At 41.1% G+C, this 20,886-nt stretch overlaps 1 protein-coding gene across 2 annotated transcripts; it reads left to right on the forward strand.

The window, feature by feature from the left end:
• Nucleotides 1-4,404: 4,404 nt before the first annotated feature.
• On the forward strand, nt 4,405-20,541 carry LOC115176110 (lamin-A). Of its 2 annotated transcripts, XM_029735930.1 has the most exons (14): nt 4,405-4,551; nt 4,722-4,743; nt 5,223-5,587; nt 8,324-8,480; nt 8,723-8,848; nt 13,704-13,874; nt 14,120-14,245; nt 17,544-17,764; nt 18,972-19,221; nt 19,384-19,491; nt 19,594-19,713; nt 19,863-19,919; nt 20,036-20,230; nt 20,435-20,541. In XM_029735930.1, the coding sequence occupies exons 3-14, from the start codon at nt 5,244-5,246 to the stop codon at nt 20,468-20,470; spliced, it is 1,911 nt and encodes a 636-aa protein (XP_029591790.1). In that variant the 5' UTR covers nt 4,405-4,551; nt 4,722-4,743; nt 5,223-5,243; the 3' UTR covers nt 20,471-20,541. The 2 variants fall into 2 exon arrangements, with proteins under 2 accessions (XP_029591790.1, XP_029591789.1); XM_029735929.1 differs by lacking the exon at nt 4,722-4,743.
• The last annotated feature ends 345 nt before the right edge of the window (nt 20,542-20,886 follow it).

Below are 20,886 nucleotides of genomic sequence, written 5' to 3' on the forward strand. Positions count from 1 at the left end.
TTTATTTAACTAGGCAAGTCAGTTAAGAACAAATTCATATTTTCAATGATGGCATAGGAACAGTGGGTTAACTGCCTTGTTCAGGGGCAGAATGACAGATTTTTACCTTGTCAGCTTGGGGATTCAATCTTGCAACCTTTCAGTTACTAGTCCAACACTCTAACCACTAGGCTGCTGGAACTAATAAATACCATCAACGGATACCTTACAACTTACAATAATGAACACCTTGTGAAACAGCTGTGAAAACCAACCTGGCAGTATTTAAGATTTTTATATATAAACGTTGATATTTTTTGGGTACAGTTGTGTCATTTTCTTTACACTCACATGGCAATCATAGACTAAAATACTACATTCTGGTGCGTGGAATATAGAGGAGGTGGTTGCTGTGTGGGTGGGAGGTTATGCCTGTCATTTGTTTTCAACAGGCAGCCAGTCTCTGAAGGGGGACTTGAAGAGGGAGACTGAAAAGTCCAGGGCCTGCTGCTCTCTTTGTTCTGAGTGTTTGTAGTACTAGTGTTATCTCACATATTATGCGCCCAGTATGATAGAGCAAGAAAACTTTCTTGGCAGATAATAACATGACAATAACAGTAGCTGTAGATGATGTAATGAAAAGTTGGAGGGTGGTTGGTAATGGAGGACATCAGGTGGATCCACATCTGGGTGTTGGGCAGAACCCCTAGCTCCTAGAAAAAACGGTCCAGAGTTAAAGGGAACAGCGTAGGAAACAGAGACGTAAACAAGCAAACACACAGGTTACATTTTACTGTGAGAAAATTTGATGGATTAGTGCAGTGTTGTAAATGGGAGATATGCACTTTTCAACAGTTTTGGAAGGTATAGCTTACCATAAGCTGGTCCCCAGGTCTTGCCTTCCTTTCTTCCTTCTTCCAAAGCAAGTAATTTGCCCGGATGTCGAAGCACTTGATCTCCTTGATTCTCCTCCGGTAGCTCTCCTTCTGTTTCTCCTGTGCCTTGTCGATTCAGTCTCACCTTGATTGATAACAGGAATATATGCAATTATATTCCATATTAAAAATACATTTCTTACATATCTCTTGGAGGGCCAGAAAATAAATTAACAGCGGACAATCATTTTTACCTGGTCAAAAACCTCCACATCCTTCTCAGTCCGTGCCTGAATGTGGTCCTCGAAGGTGTTCTGATCTGGTTCAACAACAGTGATCTGAAAGTACATTAGTCAATCACAAATTTGAAAGACTACAGTATATGCAATAGTTGTATATACAATTCCATTGTTTACCTCAGTCAACAGCTGCGGCTCCCGTCTGTGGACAACTACAAATACCTAGGTGTCTGGCTAGACTGTAAACTCTCCTTCCAGACTCACATAAAGCATCTCCAATCCAAAATTAAATCAAGAATTAGCTTCCTTTTTTGCAACAAAGCCTCCTTCACTCATGCTGCCAAACATACCCTCGTAAAACTGACTGTCCTACCGATCCTAGACTTCGGCGATGTCATTTACAAAATAGCCTCCAACACTTTACTCAGCAAACTGGATGTAGTCTATCACAGTGCCATCCATTTTGTCACCAAAGCCACATATATTACCCACCACTGTGACCTGTATGCTCTTGTTGGCTGGACCTCGCTACATATTCGTTGCCAAACCCACTGGCTCCAGGTCATCTATAAGTCTTTGCTAGGTAAAGCCCCGCCTTATCTCAGCTCACTGGACACCATAACAACACCCACCCATAGCATGCGCTCCAGCAGGTATATTTCACTGGTCATCCCCAAAGCCAACACTTCCTTTGGTTGCCTTTCCTTCCAGTTCTCTGCTGCCAATGACTGGAACGAATTGCAAAAATCACTGAAGCTGGAGACTTATATCTCCCTCTCTAACTTTAAGCATCAGCTGTCAGAGAAGCTTACCGATAACTGTACCTGTACACAGCCAATCTGTAAATAGCACACCCAACTACCTCATCCCCATATTGTTATTTATATTTTTGCTCTTTTGCACCCCAGTATCTCTACTTGCACATCAATCACCCAGTGTTATTGCTAAATTGTAATTATTTCGCCTCTATGGCCTATTTATTGCCTTACCTTCCTAGTCTTCTACATTTGCACACACTGTACATAGATTTTTGTATTGTGTTATTGACAGTACATTTGTTTATGTGTAACTCTGTGTTGTTGTTTTTGTCGCACTGCTTTGCTTTATCTTGGCCAGGTCGCAGTTGTAAATGAGAACTTGCTCTCAGCTGGCCTACCTGGTTAAATGAAGGTGAAATTAAATAAAATAAACATTCAGTGTGCAATCTTTCTCACAATTTGATTACATACACTAGTTTATTAAAAAACATTTTTATTGGTTTCCAAGTGATTGCTTTGCTTTCCTTGCTTGTAGCACTAGGCAGGACTAGGCTACTTTTTTCCTCTTGTCTATGAGTCATAGCTACAGTGGCTCTCCACCACAGTCTGCAAAATTCCATTGCCTAGTTATTATGGCTTTACTGGAACTAAATATTGTCTTGAAATAATCATCAATGTAGCTACCTATTTTTAATTTTATCACATTGTTTGTGAGGGAGCACAGTTTTGGTTGTTTGGGTTTATATTGAAGTGTTCGGCTGCCACGAATAGGGATGACTTCTGACTGCATAGCCTACTATCAAATATTAAATGTTTTCTATAACCTCGTAGTTGATATACTCATGTAGGGGCAAAAGCTGTACACAAATGAAATAAAAGTAGCATGGAATTTAATACTGACAAACCATGTTTACATTAGCACTTTTAGTGTTGAGCAATGGTTTTGCAATTTAAATGTAGCATCATGAATTTACTTGGGAAATTCAACATTCATCCTTAAAACCTGTTGAGGCCAGGGGGCAGGATCTAATCCCGGTATTGGGATTCATTGTCATGTGACCATGGCGGGGAATTCAAAACTGCAAGAGTAATCATTTCAAATAATCAAATAATCAACTATTTTCCTCCATTTGAAAGATATATCTCCTAAATCTAACCACGCTGTCCGATTTTCAGAGGCATTACGGAGAATGCATAAAGTTAGGTTATGTGAGGAGAGTACATTGACAATAGCTGCGTGTAATGTTTAGCCAATTCAAAGAAGGGCATCAACAGACAGAAAACTAGCTAGAATTATGCACTTACCTTTGACAATCTGCATCAGATGACACTCATAGGACATTATGTTATACAATACATGCATTTTTAGTTCCATCAAGTTCATATTTATATCCAAAAACAGCATTTACAGTCGCGGTGAAATTCAGAATTTTTTTCGGCTCGAATGCACCCAGTGAATCCAGCATTACAAATCACGGAATTACTATTCGAAAACATTGGTAAATTATAATATTGTCATTCAAAGAATAATATATTATCATCTCGTAATTGCTACCGAATGGCCAGATCTCAAAATAACTTTACTGGGAAATCACATTTTGCATAAACTGGGTACTATGCTAACAACAATAAGCTATATGCTAAGCTAAGCTATACCGTTAGCATTAGCATCATCTAATATCGATAATAACATTCTAAATATCCCCTTACCTTTGATTATCTCCATCAGAAGGCGCTGCCAGAGATCCCAGGTCCAGAACAAATGTGGTTTCTTTTGACAAAGTTCATAATTTATGTCCAAATAGTTAGCGTTCAGTAGGCTCCCACAAAATGAGGTGGGCAGTGTAAAGTCACGTCGAAAAGCTAAAGAAAACCTAGTAAATAATCTATTTACGTTTGTTTAAACATGTCAAACGTTGTTTAGCATTAATCTTTTGGTCCATTTTTAACGTGAAACATCAGTAAACATCGGTAATATTTTCACACAACCTATCAAGTGTCTAGAATAAACGATAATGACAAAGACACTCTTCTCAGATTCATGCGCAGGCGCAAAAAATGAAGTGATGACGTGTCAACTTGTAAGCTTTCTAATTCGGTCTGTATTCATGACAGATGCTTCCAACAACTTTCTAAAGATCGTTGACATCTAGTGGAAGCCGTAGGAGTTGCGAACTGAATCCTTTCTCACTGTGGTATCTTTAAAACAATGACACTAAATAGTACAGTCACAAAATTCTCATTTTTTAAAATCTATTTTTCACAGGTTTTTGCCTGCAATATGAGTTTTGTTATACTTACAGACACCATTCAAACTGTTTTAGAAAATTCAGAGTGTTTTCTATCCAAACCTAAACAATAATATGCATATTCTAGCTTCTGAGTTGGTGTAGGAGGCAGTTAAAAATGCGCACATATTTTTTTCCAAAATTCTCAATACTGCCCCCTAGCCCGTAGAGGTAAAGGTCACACACACCCAGTGAATGAAGGGAGGGGAAGATAGGCGGAGCATTGAGGAAATCTCTCTCTCTGTGGTCAAATATATGGGCACTAACAGACTGATTCTCAGACAGTGTTCCTAGGCTGGTAATTCATTTACAGAACATACCCTGACAACTGGAGCTATTTTAACAGTCAGAAAGACAAGTTGACCATCAGACAAACGCTGATTTACACTTTCCCCCTCCTACACCTTTCAAGGTAAGTCTCATGGAAAATTGTCCTATAAAATAGAGACACAACTTATGTTTTTGGTTGAGTTGATTATCCAATTACATATCAAAGACTAGCCAAAATATATATTTTTTTAAATAACAAATTAAATGATGATTAGCCTTTCTATGGCCAAAGTTGTTGTTTTCTAATTCCAGCAGCAGGACTTTCTTTTGGAATGTAAGATAACATTTTTCCAATTTTGTATGTTAATGTCTAGCCAGCAGATTCAGACCTTACCATTATGCTTGTTAATACTGAGCTGCACTGGGGTCGGAACAATCATGGTTAGATTAAGAGACTGCAGAGCCGGCACGAGATATGGGTCGGAAAAAGTGACTCAATGCAGGGATGGGATGTTCCACTGTACTCCAACTTTTATCTATATCCAAACTGATACATCGAAAACTGCCATTTTTGTCCTCACACTAGCTAGCAGTTGCCACAACCGCAGCTCAGTGTAAAGAAGTATAACGGTAGGGTTGGAATCTACTGTCTATAAAGACCTATGGCAACAGTGCTGAGATTTATGATTATATGAAGTTCATGATTATTTGAGTGTTTGTGGTATTCATATGCAAATTACAATTTAACTGACTTTGATATAGGCCTAGGCCTTGTTCTGATATTCTGACAAAGATCTTTATCTCCCTGTACAGACTAGGCTACCTTCACCTACCATGACGACACCTAACCAGAATCGAACCCCCCGCGGCGTGAGCACGCCGCTCTCCCCCAACCGCATCACGCGGCTGCAGGAGAAGGATGACCTGTGCAACCTCAATGATCGTCTGGCCGTCTACATCGACAAGGTGCGCTCCCTGGAATCTGAGAATGCGGGGCTGCGGCTGCGCATTACTGAATCGGAGACCGAGATTAGCCGGGAGATGAAGGGCATGAAGGCTGCTTATGAGGCCGAGCTTGCTGACGCCAGGCAGACTCTGGACTCGGTGGCCAAAGAGCGTGCCCGCCTGCAGCTGGAACTAGGCAAGGTGCGGGAGGACTACAAGGAGCTCAAGGCCAGGTACCTACAGCATCGGTGTATATTCTAATATAAAAAACATGTTTTTATCCTATAAACCCCACCATGCAATTGATAAAGCCCTCAATTAAGAAAGATAATCTGCCATATAGCTATTGCGCACTTCCCTGTAAAGACCGCAACACATTCATACTGTAATGTCCTGGTGTGTGTGTGTGTGTTTGTGTGTCATTAGAGTGCAGGGAGAGCGGTGGAGCGTTGATGTGCCATTCAGTTGAACTGAGTTTAGTATTATTAGACTATTAATATTAATTAGAGTAAGAATGTCTGATTACATCGTTCTGTGACAGCCAGAAAAGCTAGGCACATTTTGCACAGGTTTACAGAGTCAGTTGAACCTATGAAAGTGTGTGTGGTGGTTGAGCATTGTGTGATGGTTGAGCGTCGGATTCAAACTTTCCATGCCTACTGTTTCCATTCTGGAGTAGTTTGGGTTCTCTGACTCACCCAAATAGGTTTAAGATGTAAATGTTATACTGCCGCCATGTCTCCAGTGGTTATATAACAACCCTTTGCCCACTGGGGAACCAACTCAAGAGCATGCATTGACCACGTGAACGACTATGTCTGAGGTTTCAACGGAAATTTTGTCTCTCTGATTAAAAATGTATGCAAATATACAGTTCCCTAAGATCTGAACAGATCCAGATGTTTTGTATTGCATCTCCATTCTTGTGGGAACTGGGATGCTTGAAAGCCTTTTGAAGACGTTGTTCTGATTCTGATTAAAAGCTTGTTTGTCTTTGACCTCAAATACAATTTAATCAGGCCTTAAGGTCATTTGGATTAGCATAAAATATATCACTTATCATGCATGAAAGGATTTGAAATGAAGAATTACGCTGTTTCTGTGCTTATCAGTAGTATATATACTCACCGGACAGTTTATTAGGTACTAGTCTAGGACCGGGTCAGAGCCCCCTTTGCCTCCAGAACAGCCTGATTTCTTCGGGGCATTCTACAAGGTGTCGGAAACATTCCACAGGGATGTTGGTCAATGCTGATGCGATGACATCACGCAGTTGCTTCAGCACTTTTAAAACCATGACTAGAGACAGACTGTCAATGAATACAGCAAAGAGCTGCTATTTTTATGAGTGAGTTCATGTAAAAGTTTTTACTCAGCACTGTCAACACTTTCTATTTAACACGTTTAGGACATTCATTTGTGCATAAGGCAGAAAAAATGTGGTGCGACTCGAGTTTCACCATCAGCTGGATGATGGTGTCCATTTTGGTAATTGTCAGCAGAGGAAAGGGAGAGTGGAGGGACATTAAGAGGTGGACCCTCTGCTGCCCTCTCCCTCTGCTGAGCTCAGACTGACTATCAGATGCAGGCTCCTTCAGCCCACTAAAATAAAAAGCTAATTATTCAAATTTATGCTCACTCAGCTGTGCCTCACAAGAAATACAACAACTGATCTATTACTTGTGTGGTCATATAGCCTACCTCAAAAAAATTGTCTGAGAAGAACAACAATGCATTGGCACGGGAATTGAAAGCAAAGCCAATAGGTGGTGATAATATTTTGGGCCTATTGCCTACTGCACAAACCTCATTACTACAGTATTGTTTTGTGCATAGGGCGGCCGTTTCTGAGATACTGGATCCAGCGTGCCTAGCACTGATGATTCTACCACACTCAAAGTCGCTTAGGTCACTAGTTTTTCCCATTCTAATGTTCAATCGAACAGTAACTGAATGCCCTCAATGCCTGTCTGCCTTCTTTACACAACTAGCTATGGCCACATGACTGTAGGAGCAATCCATTTTCGTGAACGGGGTGGTGCACCTGATGAAACTGTCCGGTGACTGTAGTTTCCCTACACACACTCACTTCCTACGCCTTCTGCATGTGTCGAATGATTCCAGTTTTATTTTGCAAATGCCTTCATTTTCCTCACTGTAGTTTGACTACAACCATCATCCAGCCAAACAGCTCCCATCCCATCCTACTATACAGCATCCAAGCCCAGTGACTAACACTTTCCCGTTTGTGCTTTCCAGTCATCATGTCTGTGTCCCAAATGGCACCCTATTTCTTACAAAGTACACAACTGTTGACCATGGCCCATATGTCTCTGGTCAACAGTAGTGCATTGTGAAGGGAATAGAGTGCCAATTGGGACACAACCTAAATGTACAATACGTGGCAATGTTTGGAGTGTTCCACTCCCCGCTTCCATTATTTTTTCATAAATATTGAGATGGTGGCAGCCTTGTGTTTGGCAAAGGCAGGCCGGGTTGCCATGGCAGCCTCTCAACCAAACAAAGACGGTTGTGGCTTGTGGCTACCAGATGCGTCACAGTGGATGGATATAGATATAACTATGACTCATAGCGCAGGGCTGGAAACACCCCCACCCATTCCCAGGCTTTCCCACCTTTCTCCTCCAGGCTTTCATCTCCCTAAAATAGCCACAGGATACAGCTGTATGAATGAAAAAAGGAACTGTTGGAAAAACAGTTCTACATCTACATGATTTATTTGTTGAAGGGATAATCAGTGTATGTAATCAAGTCAGTGTAGGTATTCTCTTGTCACTGACATTCTCTCTTTCTGTAGCAATTGAGATTGGGGACGAGGTTAGTGTAAGGATAAAATTATAGTTTTTAAAATTATATTTATATAAAAATCTACTCAACACTCCAAGAGACTGCTTATCATAATTATGTTCATACAAACCAGTGATTCCAGTGAATGCATGTCTCCTCAGGAACACAAAGAAGGAGTCCGATCTGGCGGGGGCGCTACTCCGGCTGAAGGACCTGGAGGCTTTGTTGAACTCTAAGGATGCATCCCTGACCACTGCCCTGGGAGAGAAACGCAACCTTGAGGCAGAGGTCAGGAACCTAAAGGCCCAGCTAGCCAAGGTGAACTCACTCACAATTTGTCTGGTTCTCCAAGACACTATCAATCCCATTCACACAGCTATTGTCCAACACTATTGCTTTTGTGAGTCACTGACTTTTTTCACTCCAGTTCATTCTGATTCAATCTCTCCATCTAGTTGACACTGTTATCTCTTCTCATTGTGTGCATGTTTGTGTGTGCTTGCCTACATGTGTGTGAATGCCATACCCTAACATCTTATTTCTCTTTATGACTCGATCAGCTGGAGACCAGTCTGAGCGATGCTAAGAAGCAGCTGCAGGATGAGATGCTGCGGAGAGTGGATTTAGAGAACCGCATCCAGACAGTAAAAGAAGAGCTGGAGTTCCAGAAGAACCTCTACACTGAGGTCAGACTGTCTGACATTGTCACTACTGTTACCATGATGATGATAATCATCATTTTAAGACATTTTAAGACCTCCATGACTAGTTTGCAGTAAAACTAGTAGTAATCATTATGGGTCAGTAATGTTTCTCGATTAAGATTTAGATTAAACAGCAACTGCTCCTAAAAAGCTACATCTTGTTTTGCATTGATATTAGAGGTCGACCGATTATGATTTTTCAATGCCGATACCGATTATTGGAGGACCCAAAAAAGCTGCTACCGATTCATCGGCCAATTCTTTTATTTATTTGTAATAATGACAATTACAACAATACTGAATGAACACTTATTTTAACTTATTATAATACATCAATAAAGTCAATTTAGCCTCAAATAAATAATGAAACATTTTCAATTTGGTTTAAATAATGCAAAAACAAAGTGTTGGAGAAGAAAGTAAAAGTGCAATATGTGCCATGTAAAAAAGCTAAAATTTAAGTTCCTTGCTCAGAACATGAGAACATATGAAAGCTGGTGGTTCCTTTTAACATGACTCTTCAATATTCCCAGGTAAGAAGTTTTAGGTTGTAGTTATTATAGGAATTATAGGACTATTTCTCTCTATACGATTTGTATTTCATATACCTTTGACTATTGGATGTTCTTATAGGCACTTTAGTATTGCCAGTGTAACAGTATAGCTTCCGTCTCTCTCCTCGCTCCTACCTGGGCTAAAACCAGGAACACATCGACAACAGCCACCCTCGAAGCAGCGTTACCCATGTAGAGCAAGGGAAACAACTACTCCAAGTCTCAGAGCGAGTGATGTTTGAAACGCTATTAGCGCGCACCCCGCTAACTAACTAGCCATTTCACATCGGTTACACCAGCCTAATTTTGGGAGTTGACAGGCTTGAAGTCATAAACAGCGCAATGCATTGCGAAGGGCTGCTGGCAAACGCAAGAAAGTGCTGTTTGAATGAACGCTTACGAGCCTGCTGCTGCCTATCATCGCTCAGTCAGACTGCTCTATCAAATCATAGACTTAATTATAACATAATAACACACAGAAATACAAGCCTTAGGTCATTAATATGGTCGAATCCGGAAACTATCATCTCGAAAACAAAATGTTTTTCCTGTCAGTGAAATACGGAACCGTTCCGTATTTTATCTAACGGGTGGCATCCCTATGTCTAAATATTCCTGTTACATTGCACAACCTTCAATGTAATGTCATAATTACGTAAAATTCTGGCAAATTAGTTCGCAACGAGCCAGGCGGCCCAAACTGTTGCATATACCCTGACTCTGCGTGCAATGAACGCAAAATGACACAATTTCACCTGGTTAATATTGCCTGCTAACCTGGATTTCTTTTAGCTAAATATGCAGGTTTAAAAATATATACTTCTGTGTATTGATTTTAAGAAAGGCATTGATGTTTATGGTTAGGTACAGTCGTTCAATGATTGTGCTTTTTTTGCAAATGCGCTTTTGTTAAATCATCCCCCGTTTGGCGAAGTCGGCTGTCTTTGTTAGGAAGAAAGTCTTCACAGTTCGCAACGAGCCAGGCGGCCCAAACTGCTGCATAAACCCTGACTCTGTTTGCAAGAGAAGTGACACATTTTCCCTAGTTAAAAGAAATTCATGTTAGCAGGCAATATTAACTAAATATGCAGGTTTAAAAATATATACTTGTGTATTGATTTTAGGAAAGGCATTGATGTTTATGGTTGGAGCAACGTGTACCTAAGCGATTATATGCAACGCAGGACAGGCTAGATAAACTAGTAATATCATCAACCATGTGTCGTTAACTAGTGATTATGATTGATTGTATTTTATAAGATAAGTTTAATGCTAGCTAGCAACTTACCTTGGCTTCTTACTGCATTCGCGCAACAGGCAGGCTCCTCGTGGAGTGCAATGTAAAGCAGTTGGTTAGAGCGTTGGACTAGTTAACCGTAAGGTTGCAAGATTGAATCCCCGAGCTGACAAGGTAAAAATCTGTGTTCTGCCCCTGAACAAGGCAGTTAACCCACCGTTCCTAGGCCGTCATTGAAAATAAGAATGTTGTTCTTAACTGACTTACCTAGTTAAATATTGGTCAACATGTTTTTACATTTTTTATAAAAAAATAAATGGGCGTCCAAAAATACAGATTTCCGATTGTTATGAAAACTTGAAATCGGAAAAAATGGTGTCAGGTAATGAAGGGTTCCATAACAGTTTTCCTTGGGTTGGGATTATGTCAATCCTGCCCACATGCCCACAGCTGGCAGCACCCAAGTAATCAGCAATTAGAAGCGCAGCTGCACATGACCCCATCATAATGCCCATGGTCAATTTGGTTTGACATTCATATCCTTATGGGGTTAGTTAAGGACCATCAATAAATTACACGATGTACATGGGATAATATTTGAAAAGGTTAATAAAGCTCCAAATTTCAATGTCTTAAAAACTTCTAAATTGTAGAAATTCATATTGAAAGCATTTAATGAGGCAACTAAGATATTTCGCCAGCTAAAGATAATTGGCTAAATTGAAACCTTACCATATGCTTCCCAATCGAAACAATTCGCACATACACTACCGTTAAAAAGTTTGGGGTCACTTAGAAATGTCCTTGTTTTTGAAAGAAAATCACATTTTTTCTCCATTAAAATAACATCAAATTGATCAAAAATACAGTGTAGACATTGTTAATGTTGTAAATGATTAATGTAGATGGAAACGGCAGATTTTTAATGGAATAGGCGTACAGAGGCCAATTATCAGCAACCATCACTCCTGTGTTCCAAGGGCACGCTGTGTTAGCTAATCCAAGTTTATCATTTTAAAAGGCTAATTGATCATTAGAAAACCCTTTTGCAATTATGTTAGCACAGCTGAAAACTGTTTGTCTGATTAAAGAAGCAATAAAACTGGCCTTCTTTAGACTAGTTAAGTATCTGGAGCATCAGCATTTGATTACAGGCTCAAAATGGCCAGAAACAAATAACTTTCTTCTGAAACACGTCAGTCTAATCTTGTTCTGAGAAATTAAGGCTATTCCATGTGATAAATTGCCAAGAAACAGAAGATCTCGTACAACGCTATGTACTACTCCCTTCACAGAACAGCGCAAACTGGCTCTAACCAGAATAGAAAGAGGAGTGGGAGGCCCCGGTGCACAACTGAGCAAGAGTACAAGTACATTAGAGTGTCTAGTTTGAGAAACAGACTCCTCACAAGTCCTCAACTGGCAGCTTCATTAAATAGTACCCACAAAACACCAGTCTCAACGTCAACAGCGAAGAGGTGACTCCGGGATGCTGGCCTTCTAGGCAGAGTTCCTCTGTCCAGTATCTGTGTTCTTTTGCCCATCTTAATTTTTTCTTTTTAATGGCCAGTCTGAGATATGGCTTTTTCTTTGCAACTCTGCCCAGAAGGACAGCATCCTGGAGTCGCCTCTTCACTCTTCACTTCACTCAACGACAGATGACTAGTTTTCGTGCACATTTTTCACTTGAGAAATACTTTACCAAACACCTTAGCTATATGTTCTTTACTATTCTGCCATCAGATTTACCATCAATGCTCCTTATAGGACACATCTCTGCACTCTATACTCTGTAAACTAGTCATCTCCGTATAGCCATCGCAAGAACCACTGGTTGATGCTGATGTAGAAAACCCTCTTAGGCCTCACTCCCCCTATCTGAGATACCTACTGCAGCCCTCATCCTCCAAATACAACACCCGTTCTGCCAGTCACGTTCTGTTAAAGGTCCCCAAAGAAAACACATCCCTGGGTCGCTCCTCTTATCAGTTTGCTGCAGCTAGCGACTGGAACGAGCTCCAAAAACCACTCAAACTTGACAGTTTTATCTCCATCTCTTCATTCAAAGACTCAATCATGGACACTCTTACTGACACTTGTGGCTGTTCGCGTGATGTATTGTTGTCTCTACCTTCTTGCCCTTTGTGCTGTTGTTTGTGCCCAATAATGTTTGTACCATGTTTTGTGCTGCTGCCATGTTGTGTTGCTACCGTGTTTTTGTCATGTGTTGCTGCCATGCTGTGTTGTCTTAGGCCTCTCTTCATGTAGTGTTGTCCCTCTTGTTGTGACCTGTGTTTTGTCATATATTTACATTTTTAATCTCAGCCCCTGCAGGAGGCCTTTTGCCAGGCCATCATTGTAAATAAGAATTTGTTCTTAACTGATTTGCCTAGCTAAATAAAGGTAAAATAAATAGACTAGACTGGGCACATGCGTCCTCATGTGCCATCACACGCATGTTGATTTTGTCCATCCACACCAGACATGATCAGGACACTTAGGTTGAAATATCAAAACAAACTCTGAACCAACTATATTAGTTTGGGGACAGGTCGAAACAATTGAAATATTCATTGACATTTAGCTAGCTAGCTTGCTGTTGCTAGCTAATTTGTCCTGGGATATAAACATTGGGTTGTTGTTTAACCTGAAATGCAACGCGGGCTGTGTGGTCAGCATGTTAGCCCTCAAAATAAATGGCTGATTTCTTGATTTATTTCATGAATATTTTGTGTTAGTGTTTCTGGCTATGTTGTTGCTAACGTGGCTCAAGAGGGACAAACAACAGTAATATTGTCGCTTTCTTCTCGTTATTCAAGCGAAGGACTTTAGGGAATGTGTGAGCACAGGTGTTCGTTTCGCCTAGCCGAGATCTACTAGAAGCAAACCAAACCTATGTATGCGGACGCCTTTACTGTGTACTGTTTTGGCAGAGTGAATGTACAAATGCTTGCCATTGAGAATTATTTTGAATCCACGAAAAGGCTTAATCTGAGTCAGGGAAACCGGTCCTTAAGATTTAGTTTTATTGGTAAATCTCTTACAGGAGCTGAGAGAAACGAAGCGACGCCACGAGTCTTGCATGGTGGAGCTGGGTAACGGAAAACAGGAGGACTTTGAGAGCAGGCTGGCCGAGGCCCTGATAGAGATGCGCTCCCAGCACGAGCTACAGATCAAGATGTACAAGGATGATATAGAGAAAACCTATACATCTAAGGTAGCGTAAACATCAGATTTTGAGATTGAGAGAGAGCTTCATGATGTGCAATGTGCCTGCTAGTAGTATATTCAGAAAGCTGTAGGCCAACATGCATGCTACCATTTGAGAGATTTGAGCACAAGTGATTGGTTGAAGTACATTTCATCAGTATAGTTAAGGGATGAATAGCATCAGTTTAGACGACCACTGATTCTGGTCCCCATGCTCCCAAGGACTGATGCCCTTTTGTTGTTCTCTGCCAGTTGGAGAACGCCCGTCAGTCTGCTGACAGGAGCAGCCACCTGGTGGGGGCAGCCCACGAGGAGCTGCAGCAGACCAGAGTACGCATCGAGTCTATGTCTGCCCAACTCAGTCAGCTGCAAAAACAGGTACAGTATTTGTGCAGGTTTGTTATAGATCTTTTCAACTGTCAAAACAATAACACGTTATATACACATGCGCAACCAAAATATTCCAGTTAATCTCGGTTACCCAGAAGTAAAATTATCTTGCGAAAGTTTGTCATTTCATGCCATTAACAATTGTGATTACCTTTGTGGAAAGGAAGGAAGCTAAGTCTCCTCCATCGCAAACGAAAACTCTCAGCCAAACCCCTTTTTCGCTAATTTCACCCGTGTTTATCATGGCCAAAGTACATTTTTGTTAGTGGAAACCGTTTTATCATCCACACACAGACTTAAACATCACTGCACTAGTTAAACTCCGCCTTCGCACAATCCTGATTCATCCAAATAATTAATGAAGAATACCCCAAACCAGGAACTACTGCTGCTCGTAATCACATAATTGTACGTGAGGCTTGACAGATTCTCACCGTTTCATCTCTCCACAAGAGATTATTCCTCAATAAACATCCGGTGCTGCAGCGCGCCATAATTGCTAGCTAGATCCAATATACACACATTGACTTGTTACTACCAGATCCACTAAACAAAATCATCAGACAACATTTATTTCCTGTATATTTTCTGTTTGCTCTGGTGTTTCATTTGGCTAGCACAGCAAATAATATCACTGGAGCTAGCGTGATGTAAAGGTAGAAAAATATAAGTTTACATTGTTAGCCAGCTAGCTAGATAAATTAATTTCTCTCACGACATCCAACAAAGTAACTATGTAGCTAGCATATACGTTCAATGTTTGACTGCCACATTGTTTACATCATAAGTTAGCTAGCAGCAGTAATTACCCAACTATCAACCCCTCTCCCTCTAACCAATCTGTCACTCAGTTCTTCGTCTGCATCCTCTAAAACACAACTATATTTTACCTGGGTGTATTGCCCACTTACTTTTTTAAAGAAACAAACTAGTTTTAATGAACCGCTAGCTTGTGCTAGTCATGTATTATCGGCCTCATGTTACAAGACCTAGTTAGTGGGGTGTTTACAGTAAAGCTGAACTTTACAGATGCTAGCACTGACACCTTGTGGGGATAATGTTGAACTGCATATCATCACACCAGGATGGAACATAACATTAGTTTTATTTCAAGCAATATTTTGTGATGTATTTTGAAGTTAAATTAAATTAACCTTAAAATGTTATTTTCTGCACACCATCATGACAGTGATATTTGATAATAGTGGTTCTCTCTGCGTGTCATGTTAACCCAGGCCCTGTGTGTCCCCAGGCGCTCTCGTTTGTTGACTTCTGTAACCGTAAAAGCCTTGGGTTCATGCATGTTAAATTCATGCATGCATGTTAAATTCTCGGGCCGACTTTTTTCTCTGTTTATATCAATGATGTCGCTCCTTCTGCTGGTGATTCTCTGATCCACCTCTACGCAGACGACACCATTCTGTATACATCTGGCCCTTCTTTGGACACTGTGTTAACAAACCTCCAAACGAGCTTCAATGGCATACAACACTCCATCCGTGGCCTCCAACTGCTCTTAAATGCTAGTAAAAACGAAATGCATGCTCTTCAACTGATCGCTGCCCGCACCCGCCCGCCCAACTAGCATCACTACTCTGGACGGTTCTGACTTAGAATATGTGGACAACTATAAATACCTAGGTGTCTGGCTAGACTGTAAACTCTCCTTCCAAACTCATATTAAATCTAGAATCGGCTTCCTTTTTCACAACAAAGCCTCCTTCACTATTCACCCTACCGATCCTTGACTTCGGCTGTCATTTACAAAATAGCAATCAATGAAAATCAATGAAAACATATTTGAAATAGACAATATGGCGGCATACACATTGGTGGACTACTTCATGGAGAATAAAATTGATTTATTTTAATAACAGAGCATTTTCTAAATTCAAACGAACCCGCTGCAACTGGACACAGACATTTTATGAGACTCATATTTCCACGAATTGAGAACGAGCATAGTACGAACATAATCAAATGACACTTGAAGTTAGCATGCCAACCACTGGAGGACAGTGAGTGTAGCAGAATAAGGCAAATCGACGCAAAATCCTCCCGCAGCTGATACGCTTATGGTATTAAGATATAGATAAATTCATGATGGACAGGAGACACTACTTTAAGTCTCAGGGGGGAAGACATCACATTGGCTACTAGAACTCACCTCTGCTCCAGTCACACCCCTTTCACCTCCTCCTATGCCGCCGACAGTATAACTCAGCCACCGACTGTGTGATCTGAGTCAATGTAGCAGAATTAAACCGGGGTGCAACTTCGGAAGTGGGGGGGACATTATAATTATTTTTTTTACATTTTAATCCAGTTGGATAAACACTCCAAGCAGCCTACCCGACCGCTCAGAGGCGTCCACATGGTCCTAAAGCACACCGTCCCTTGTTTTGTGTCACATTCCAATGGGGGTGCTAGATTGACTCAGTTCACACAGTCTGCTCTGCTGACTGCTGAGGTTGATGCGGAGAAGGATGTGTGAGTGTGTTGCACGTTAGCTAGTTGACAGGTGCTAAGCTATTTCTCAATTCATCCTTCCTCGATTCCTCTCCTCCTTCTCAAAACCCATTGGAGAAGGTCAGAAGGGTAGGGACCTTGTACCTTCTCATCCAATACAGTTGCAATACAATACAGGTAAGGAAATGGGATGTGAGGAATCAAGGAAAGACAAAGTGAGACAAAATCCTAGTACCCATCGTGTGGTGATGTCACCCACCCTTAGACCTAAAGTACTGTTATCCTAGCCCAACTGCATCAACTTTTCAAAGTGCTGGTAGTGCTTTCAGATGATTTCTATTACCTGATGCATTCGTACAAGATGAAAATACATGCATGAGATGCATGCCTACTTCTAGAGCTCGTGCAACGTGTTTACATGGTTCTGCACGTTTCAGGTGATAGAAATCTGAACGCTCTTCCAGCGCTTTGAAAAGTTGATGTAATTATACTTTCCTGTAGATATATTTTCTCACATTCCTACCTGCAAAAGGGCCAACCACACAGACAACCATTAAAGTAAGTTCAAATGTAATTTTATTCAAGGTCGGTAGAGGAAACTTTTCCAATTTAGGCTACTCACTGCGTTGCTTCTTTGGGAAATCTATCACTTTTAATTTTGAAAATAGATTAGTTCCCGGTTGCAAGGAACATCCGACTCTGACCTTGAGAAAACAACTAGACTAAGTTAGCTAGCTAGCTTAGCAGTTAAAAATGTGTATACCCTGTCAATAAGTAAGTTGTACCCATTTCATAAGAACCTTTCCACCCATTCCAGTTGGCAGCCCGTGAGGCGAAGGTGAGGGACCTGGAGGAGGCGTTGTCTCGTGAGAGGGACACCACGCGCCGTCTGCTGGGGGATAAGGAGAGAGAGATGGCTGAGATGAGACAGAGGATGCAGCAGCAGCTGGATGAGTATCAGGAGCTGCTGGATGTCAAACTGGCCCTGGACATGGAGATCTGTGCCTACAGAAAGCTACTGGAGGGAGAGGAGCAGAGGTATACTGAAGACATAGAAATATGCATTTTATAGTCACACATACAATACTTGTAAAATAGGGCAGGGTTAAACCTGTTTTGATAGCTAAGCTAGCTTGCCGGTTTCGATATTGAATCACTACAAGGCTGCCGGCTAGAGCAGTATGGATGCCGTCTTAATTGGCTAGTCACCTCACCACCATGAACCACACACTGGTACTTTTTAGGGTTCTTTAATGAACAACTGTAGGATGTGGTTTTACAAGGAATAGAAAAACAAACATATTATAGGACACAATAATATATGATTATTACTATAAGATGCATACAGTATAAGGGCTTAACCAGATAAGATTACTACAATTTGCTATGTAAATGTAATGAAATAAGGCTTCACACAGATGTGAAAACAATACTGACTTAAAATGATATGCTGTATGTAATAGGCTTTCATTACATCTCAAATATAATGCAGTATAGGAGAACATTAATCACAATAGCAGAATACACCTGCAGTCTATACACCGCTACACAATACAGTTCTAGTATGCTAACATAGACGGTAAACTATAAAGTGGCCTGCAAGGACACGTGACCACTACAAGGTGCAATAACTGTGTACTGACCATGAAAATGGTGGACAGAGCGAGAGCGCTCACTAAACCTGCTATCTCTAATAAGCTGCCGCAGTTACCAGCAGGCTGTACAATGTAAACAAACTCTGACAACGATAATAAAAGTACATAAATATTCTTATATCTCAAGCATAAACATAACTGCAATGCACTGTGTGCATGATGCATAGAAAACAGTTAGCCTGGCTAACTAGCTAGTTGCTAGCAATGACGATACATAAGCAATTACAACTTGGAGGTGGGACTTACAACAAGCAGGCTAAAGAGAATGTCTCTGATTGGATAGAAATTTGGTGGTGATTGACTGATTATCTGTCGTGTATTCTAACTAAAGGGACGAACTAGAAATACTACATCTGAAGACCTGGCCTTTTCTACATATTGTACATTTTTACATACTGACAAAACACATACTTTACATGTACTTACTCACAGGGCTACAAACAGTCACATGTGGCACATACAGTATTAAAAAGTACTGTATACACAGGTCAGAAGCACAAATACATGTCAAACTCAGTCATTCACAAATTACTCTTGCTCTTCTCCCTTCTCGGTTATTAAAACCCATGGATCAATTCTACTCCATCCAGGCTGCGTCTGTCTCCCAGCCCTCCCTCCATGCGAGTGACAGGAAGTGGATCAGGCATCCGTACCGTCCACTGCAGTTCCTCTACCAAGAAGCGGCGTCTCAACAACGCCGACAGTGAGGCCTCAGGCCTGATAGGAGGCGCAGTGGCGCGAACACGCATCACCCAGCAGGCTTCTGCCAGTGGACGTGTCACTGTGGATGAAGTGGACCTGGATGGGAAGTATGTGTTGCTCAGCAACAAAGCAGATGAGGTGAGAGGGGCTTGTTTGGCATTTTACACATTAAAGTCAGTTTGTTTTCGTTTTAGGTTGATAGGATGAGGCTGAAGAGGGACATTTACAAATCTACTGCCACTGCTTTAGCACTTTAATTAGGGATTTACAGTAAATCCATCCTCTACATCACTCCCACAGGACCAGAACCTGGGAAACTGGCAACTGAAGCGACAGATAGGCTCCGGCACCCCCATCACCTTCAAGTTCCCCCCTAAATTCACCCTGAAGGCTGGACAGAGGGTCACAGTAAGTGTGTCTGAAAAGCTTCAACTACCATTGTGTTGAACATGGTAATTTTATCTGTGAAAAAAAATGAAAATACTTCTGAATGTTCTTTTGGGGAATCAGATCTGGGCATCTGCAGCTGGTGGCAGCCACAACCCCCCTTCTGACCTGGTGTGGAAGACCCAGACCTCATGGGGCAGTGGAGACCACTTCCAGACCACTCTGATCAGTGCCAACGGAGAGGTGGGCACTCACTGTTTATTTATTTACTTGACATTTATTTAACTAGGCAAGTCAGTTAAGAACAAATTCTTATTTTCAATGACGGCCTGCCCCACAAACATGTTCATATTATAGTTTGTGACATGCAACGGATCTTTCTCTCTATTCAGGAAATGGCTACGAGGAAGGTGACACGCACCCTATTTGATGAGGATGAAGATGACATGGTGAGTGCAATCAAATTGAGTATGAAAAGGGTGTGTCTTCGGACTTTGGCACATCCATAAGGAATGCAGCAAAATGAATGTGTGGTTAATAGATATATCTCTGACGCCCCCTGCAGATGGCCCATAGCACATGCGGAGGAGATGGTGAGTATAACCTGCGGAGCCGGTGTGGCTCCTGTGGCCTGCCCGCTGACAGCAAGTCCAGCGGCGGCTTCTCTGTGTCCTCCGCCTCCCGCTCCATCCGAAGTGGGGGCATCGCTGAGGGTCTCCTCCCACACTCCTATGTTGTGAGCAGCAGCACGTCTCGTAGGGTAGGTCCTATAAGTCCCACAGACACACAACATTTTTAGTCCCAATAAGTAGGCCCATTTGAAATCTACACTTCATTTGCTGGAAAGCACACAAACCTGTTTAATGACACAGAACTCTGGTTGTATAATCATTGAGCTATTCAACATATTAAGATATTTTGCACAACAAACAGTGTATGTTAAAAAATATATCTCATTTTTCAGAGTGGATCTAGAATGGAGAACTGCCCCATCATGTGAAGCCTTGAGTTCTAACTGGTGCACATGGACTCCATTTCATCTCAATTTTATATATATATATATATATATATATATATATATATTTTTTTTTTTTTATATTTTTTTTTTATACTCTTTATCCAATAACGTTTTTCTAACTTTATACATTGTAATACATTCAGACATGCACATGTGTTTGATTTATGTTTAGATCCAGACAGAGCACAAATAAAGGTTAGATTAATTTGTTGGCATGAAAATTAGATTTAACCACTGCCAGCTATATATTTTCCCAATGGATCCCTGCATGTTACAGTATGCCTCCAGTCTGATCTGGAACACATCTTGCTTCTATTCATGTCACAATTAATAAAATATTAGAATAGAATAACTATGCATGGATCAATACAATTGCCTCATGTTGTTTCAATGGTGTG

The sequence above is a fragment of the Salmo trutta genome, chromosome 36, assembly GCF_901001165.1.
Source record: "Salmo trutta chromosome 36, fSalTru1.1, whole genome shotgun sequence".
Lineage (NCBI taxonomy): Eukaryota > Metazoa > Chordata > Actinopteri > Salmoniformes > Salmonidae > Salmo > Salmo trutta.

Bases quoted from the DNA above. Each gene is read 5' to 3' on its own strand.
- LOC115176110 (XM_029735930.1), top strand. From the start codon at position 5,244: ATGACGACACCTAACCAGAATCGAACCCCCCGCGGCGTGAGCACGCCG. The intron at 5,588-8,323 runs GTACCTACAGCA...ATGTCTCCTCAG, and splicing joins TACAAGGAGCTCAAGGCCAG to GAACACAAAGAAGGAGTCCG. The intron at 8,849-13,703 runs GTCAGACTGTCT...AATCTCTTACAG, and splicing joins AGAAGAACCTCTACACTGAG to GAGCTGAGAGAAACGAAGCG.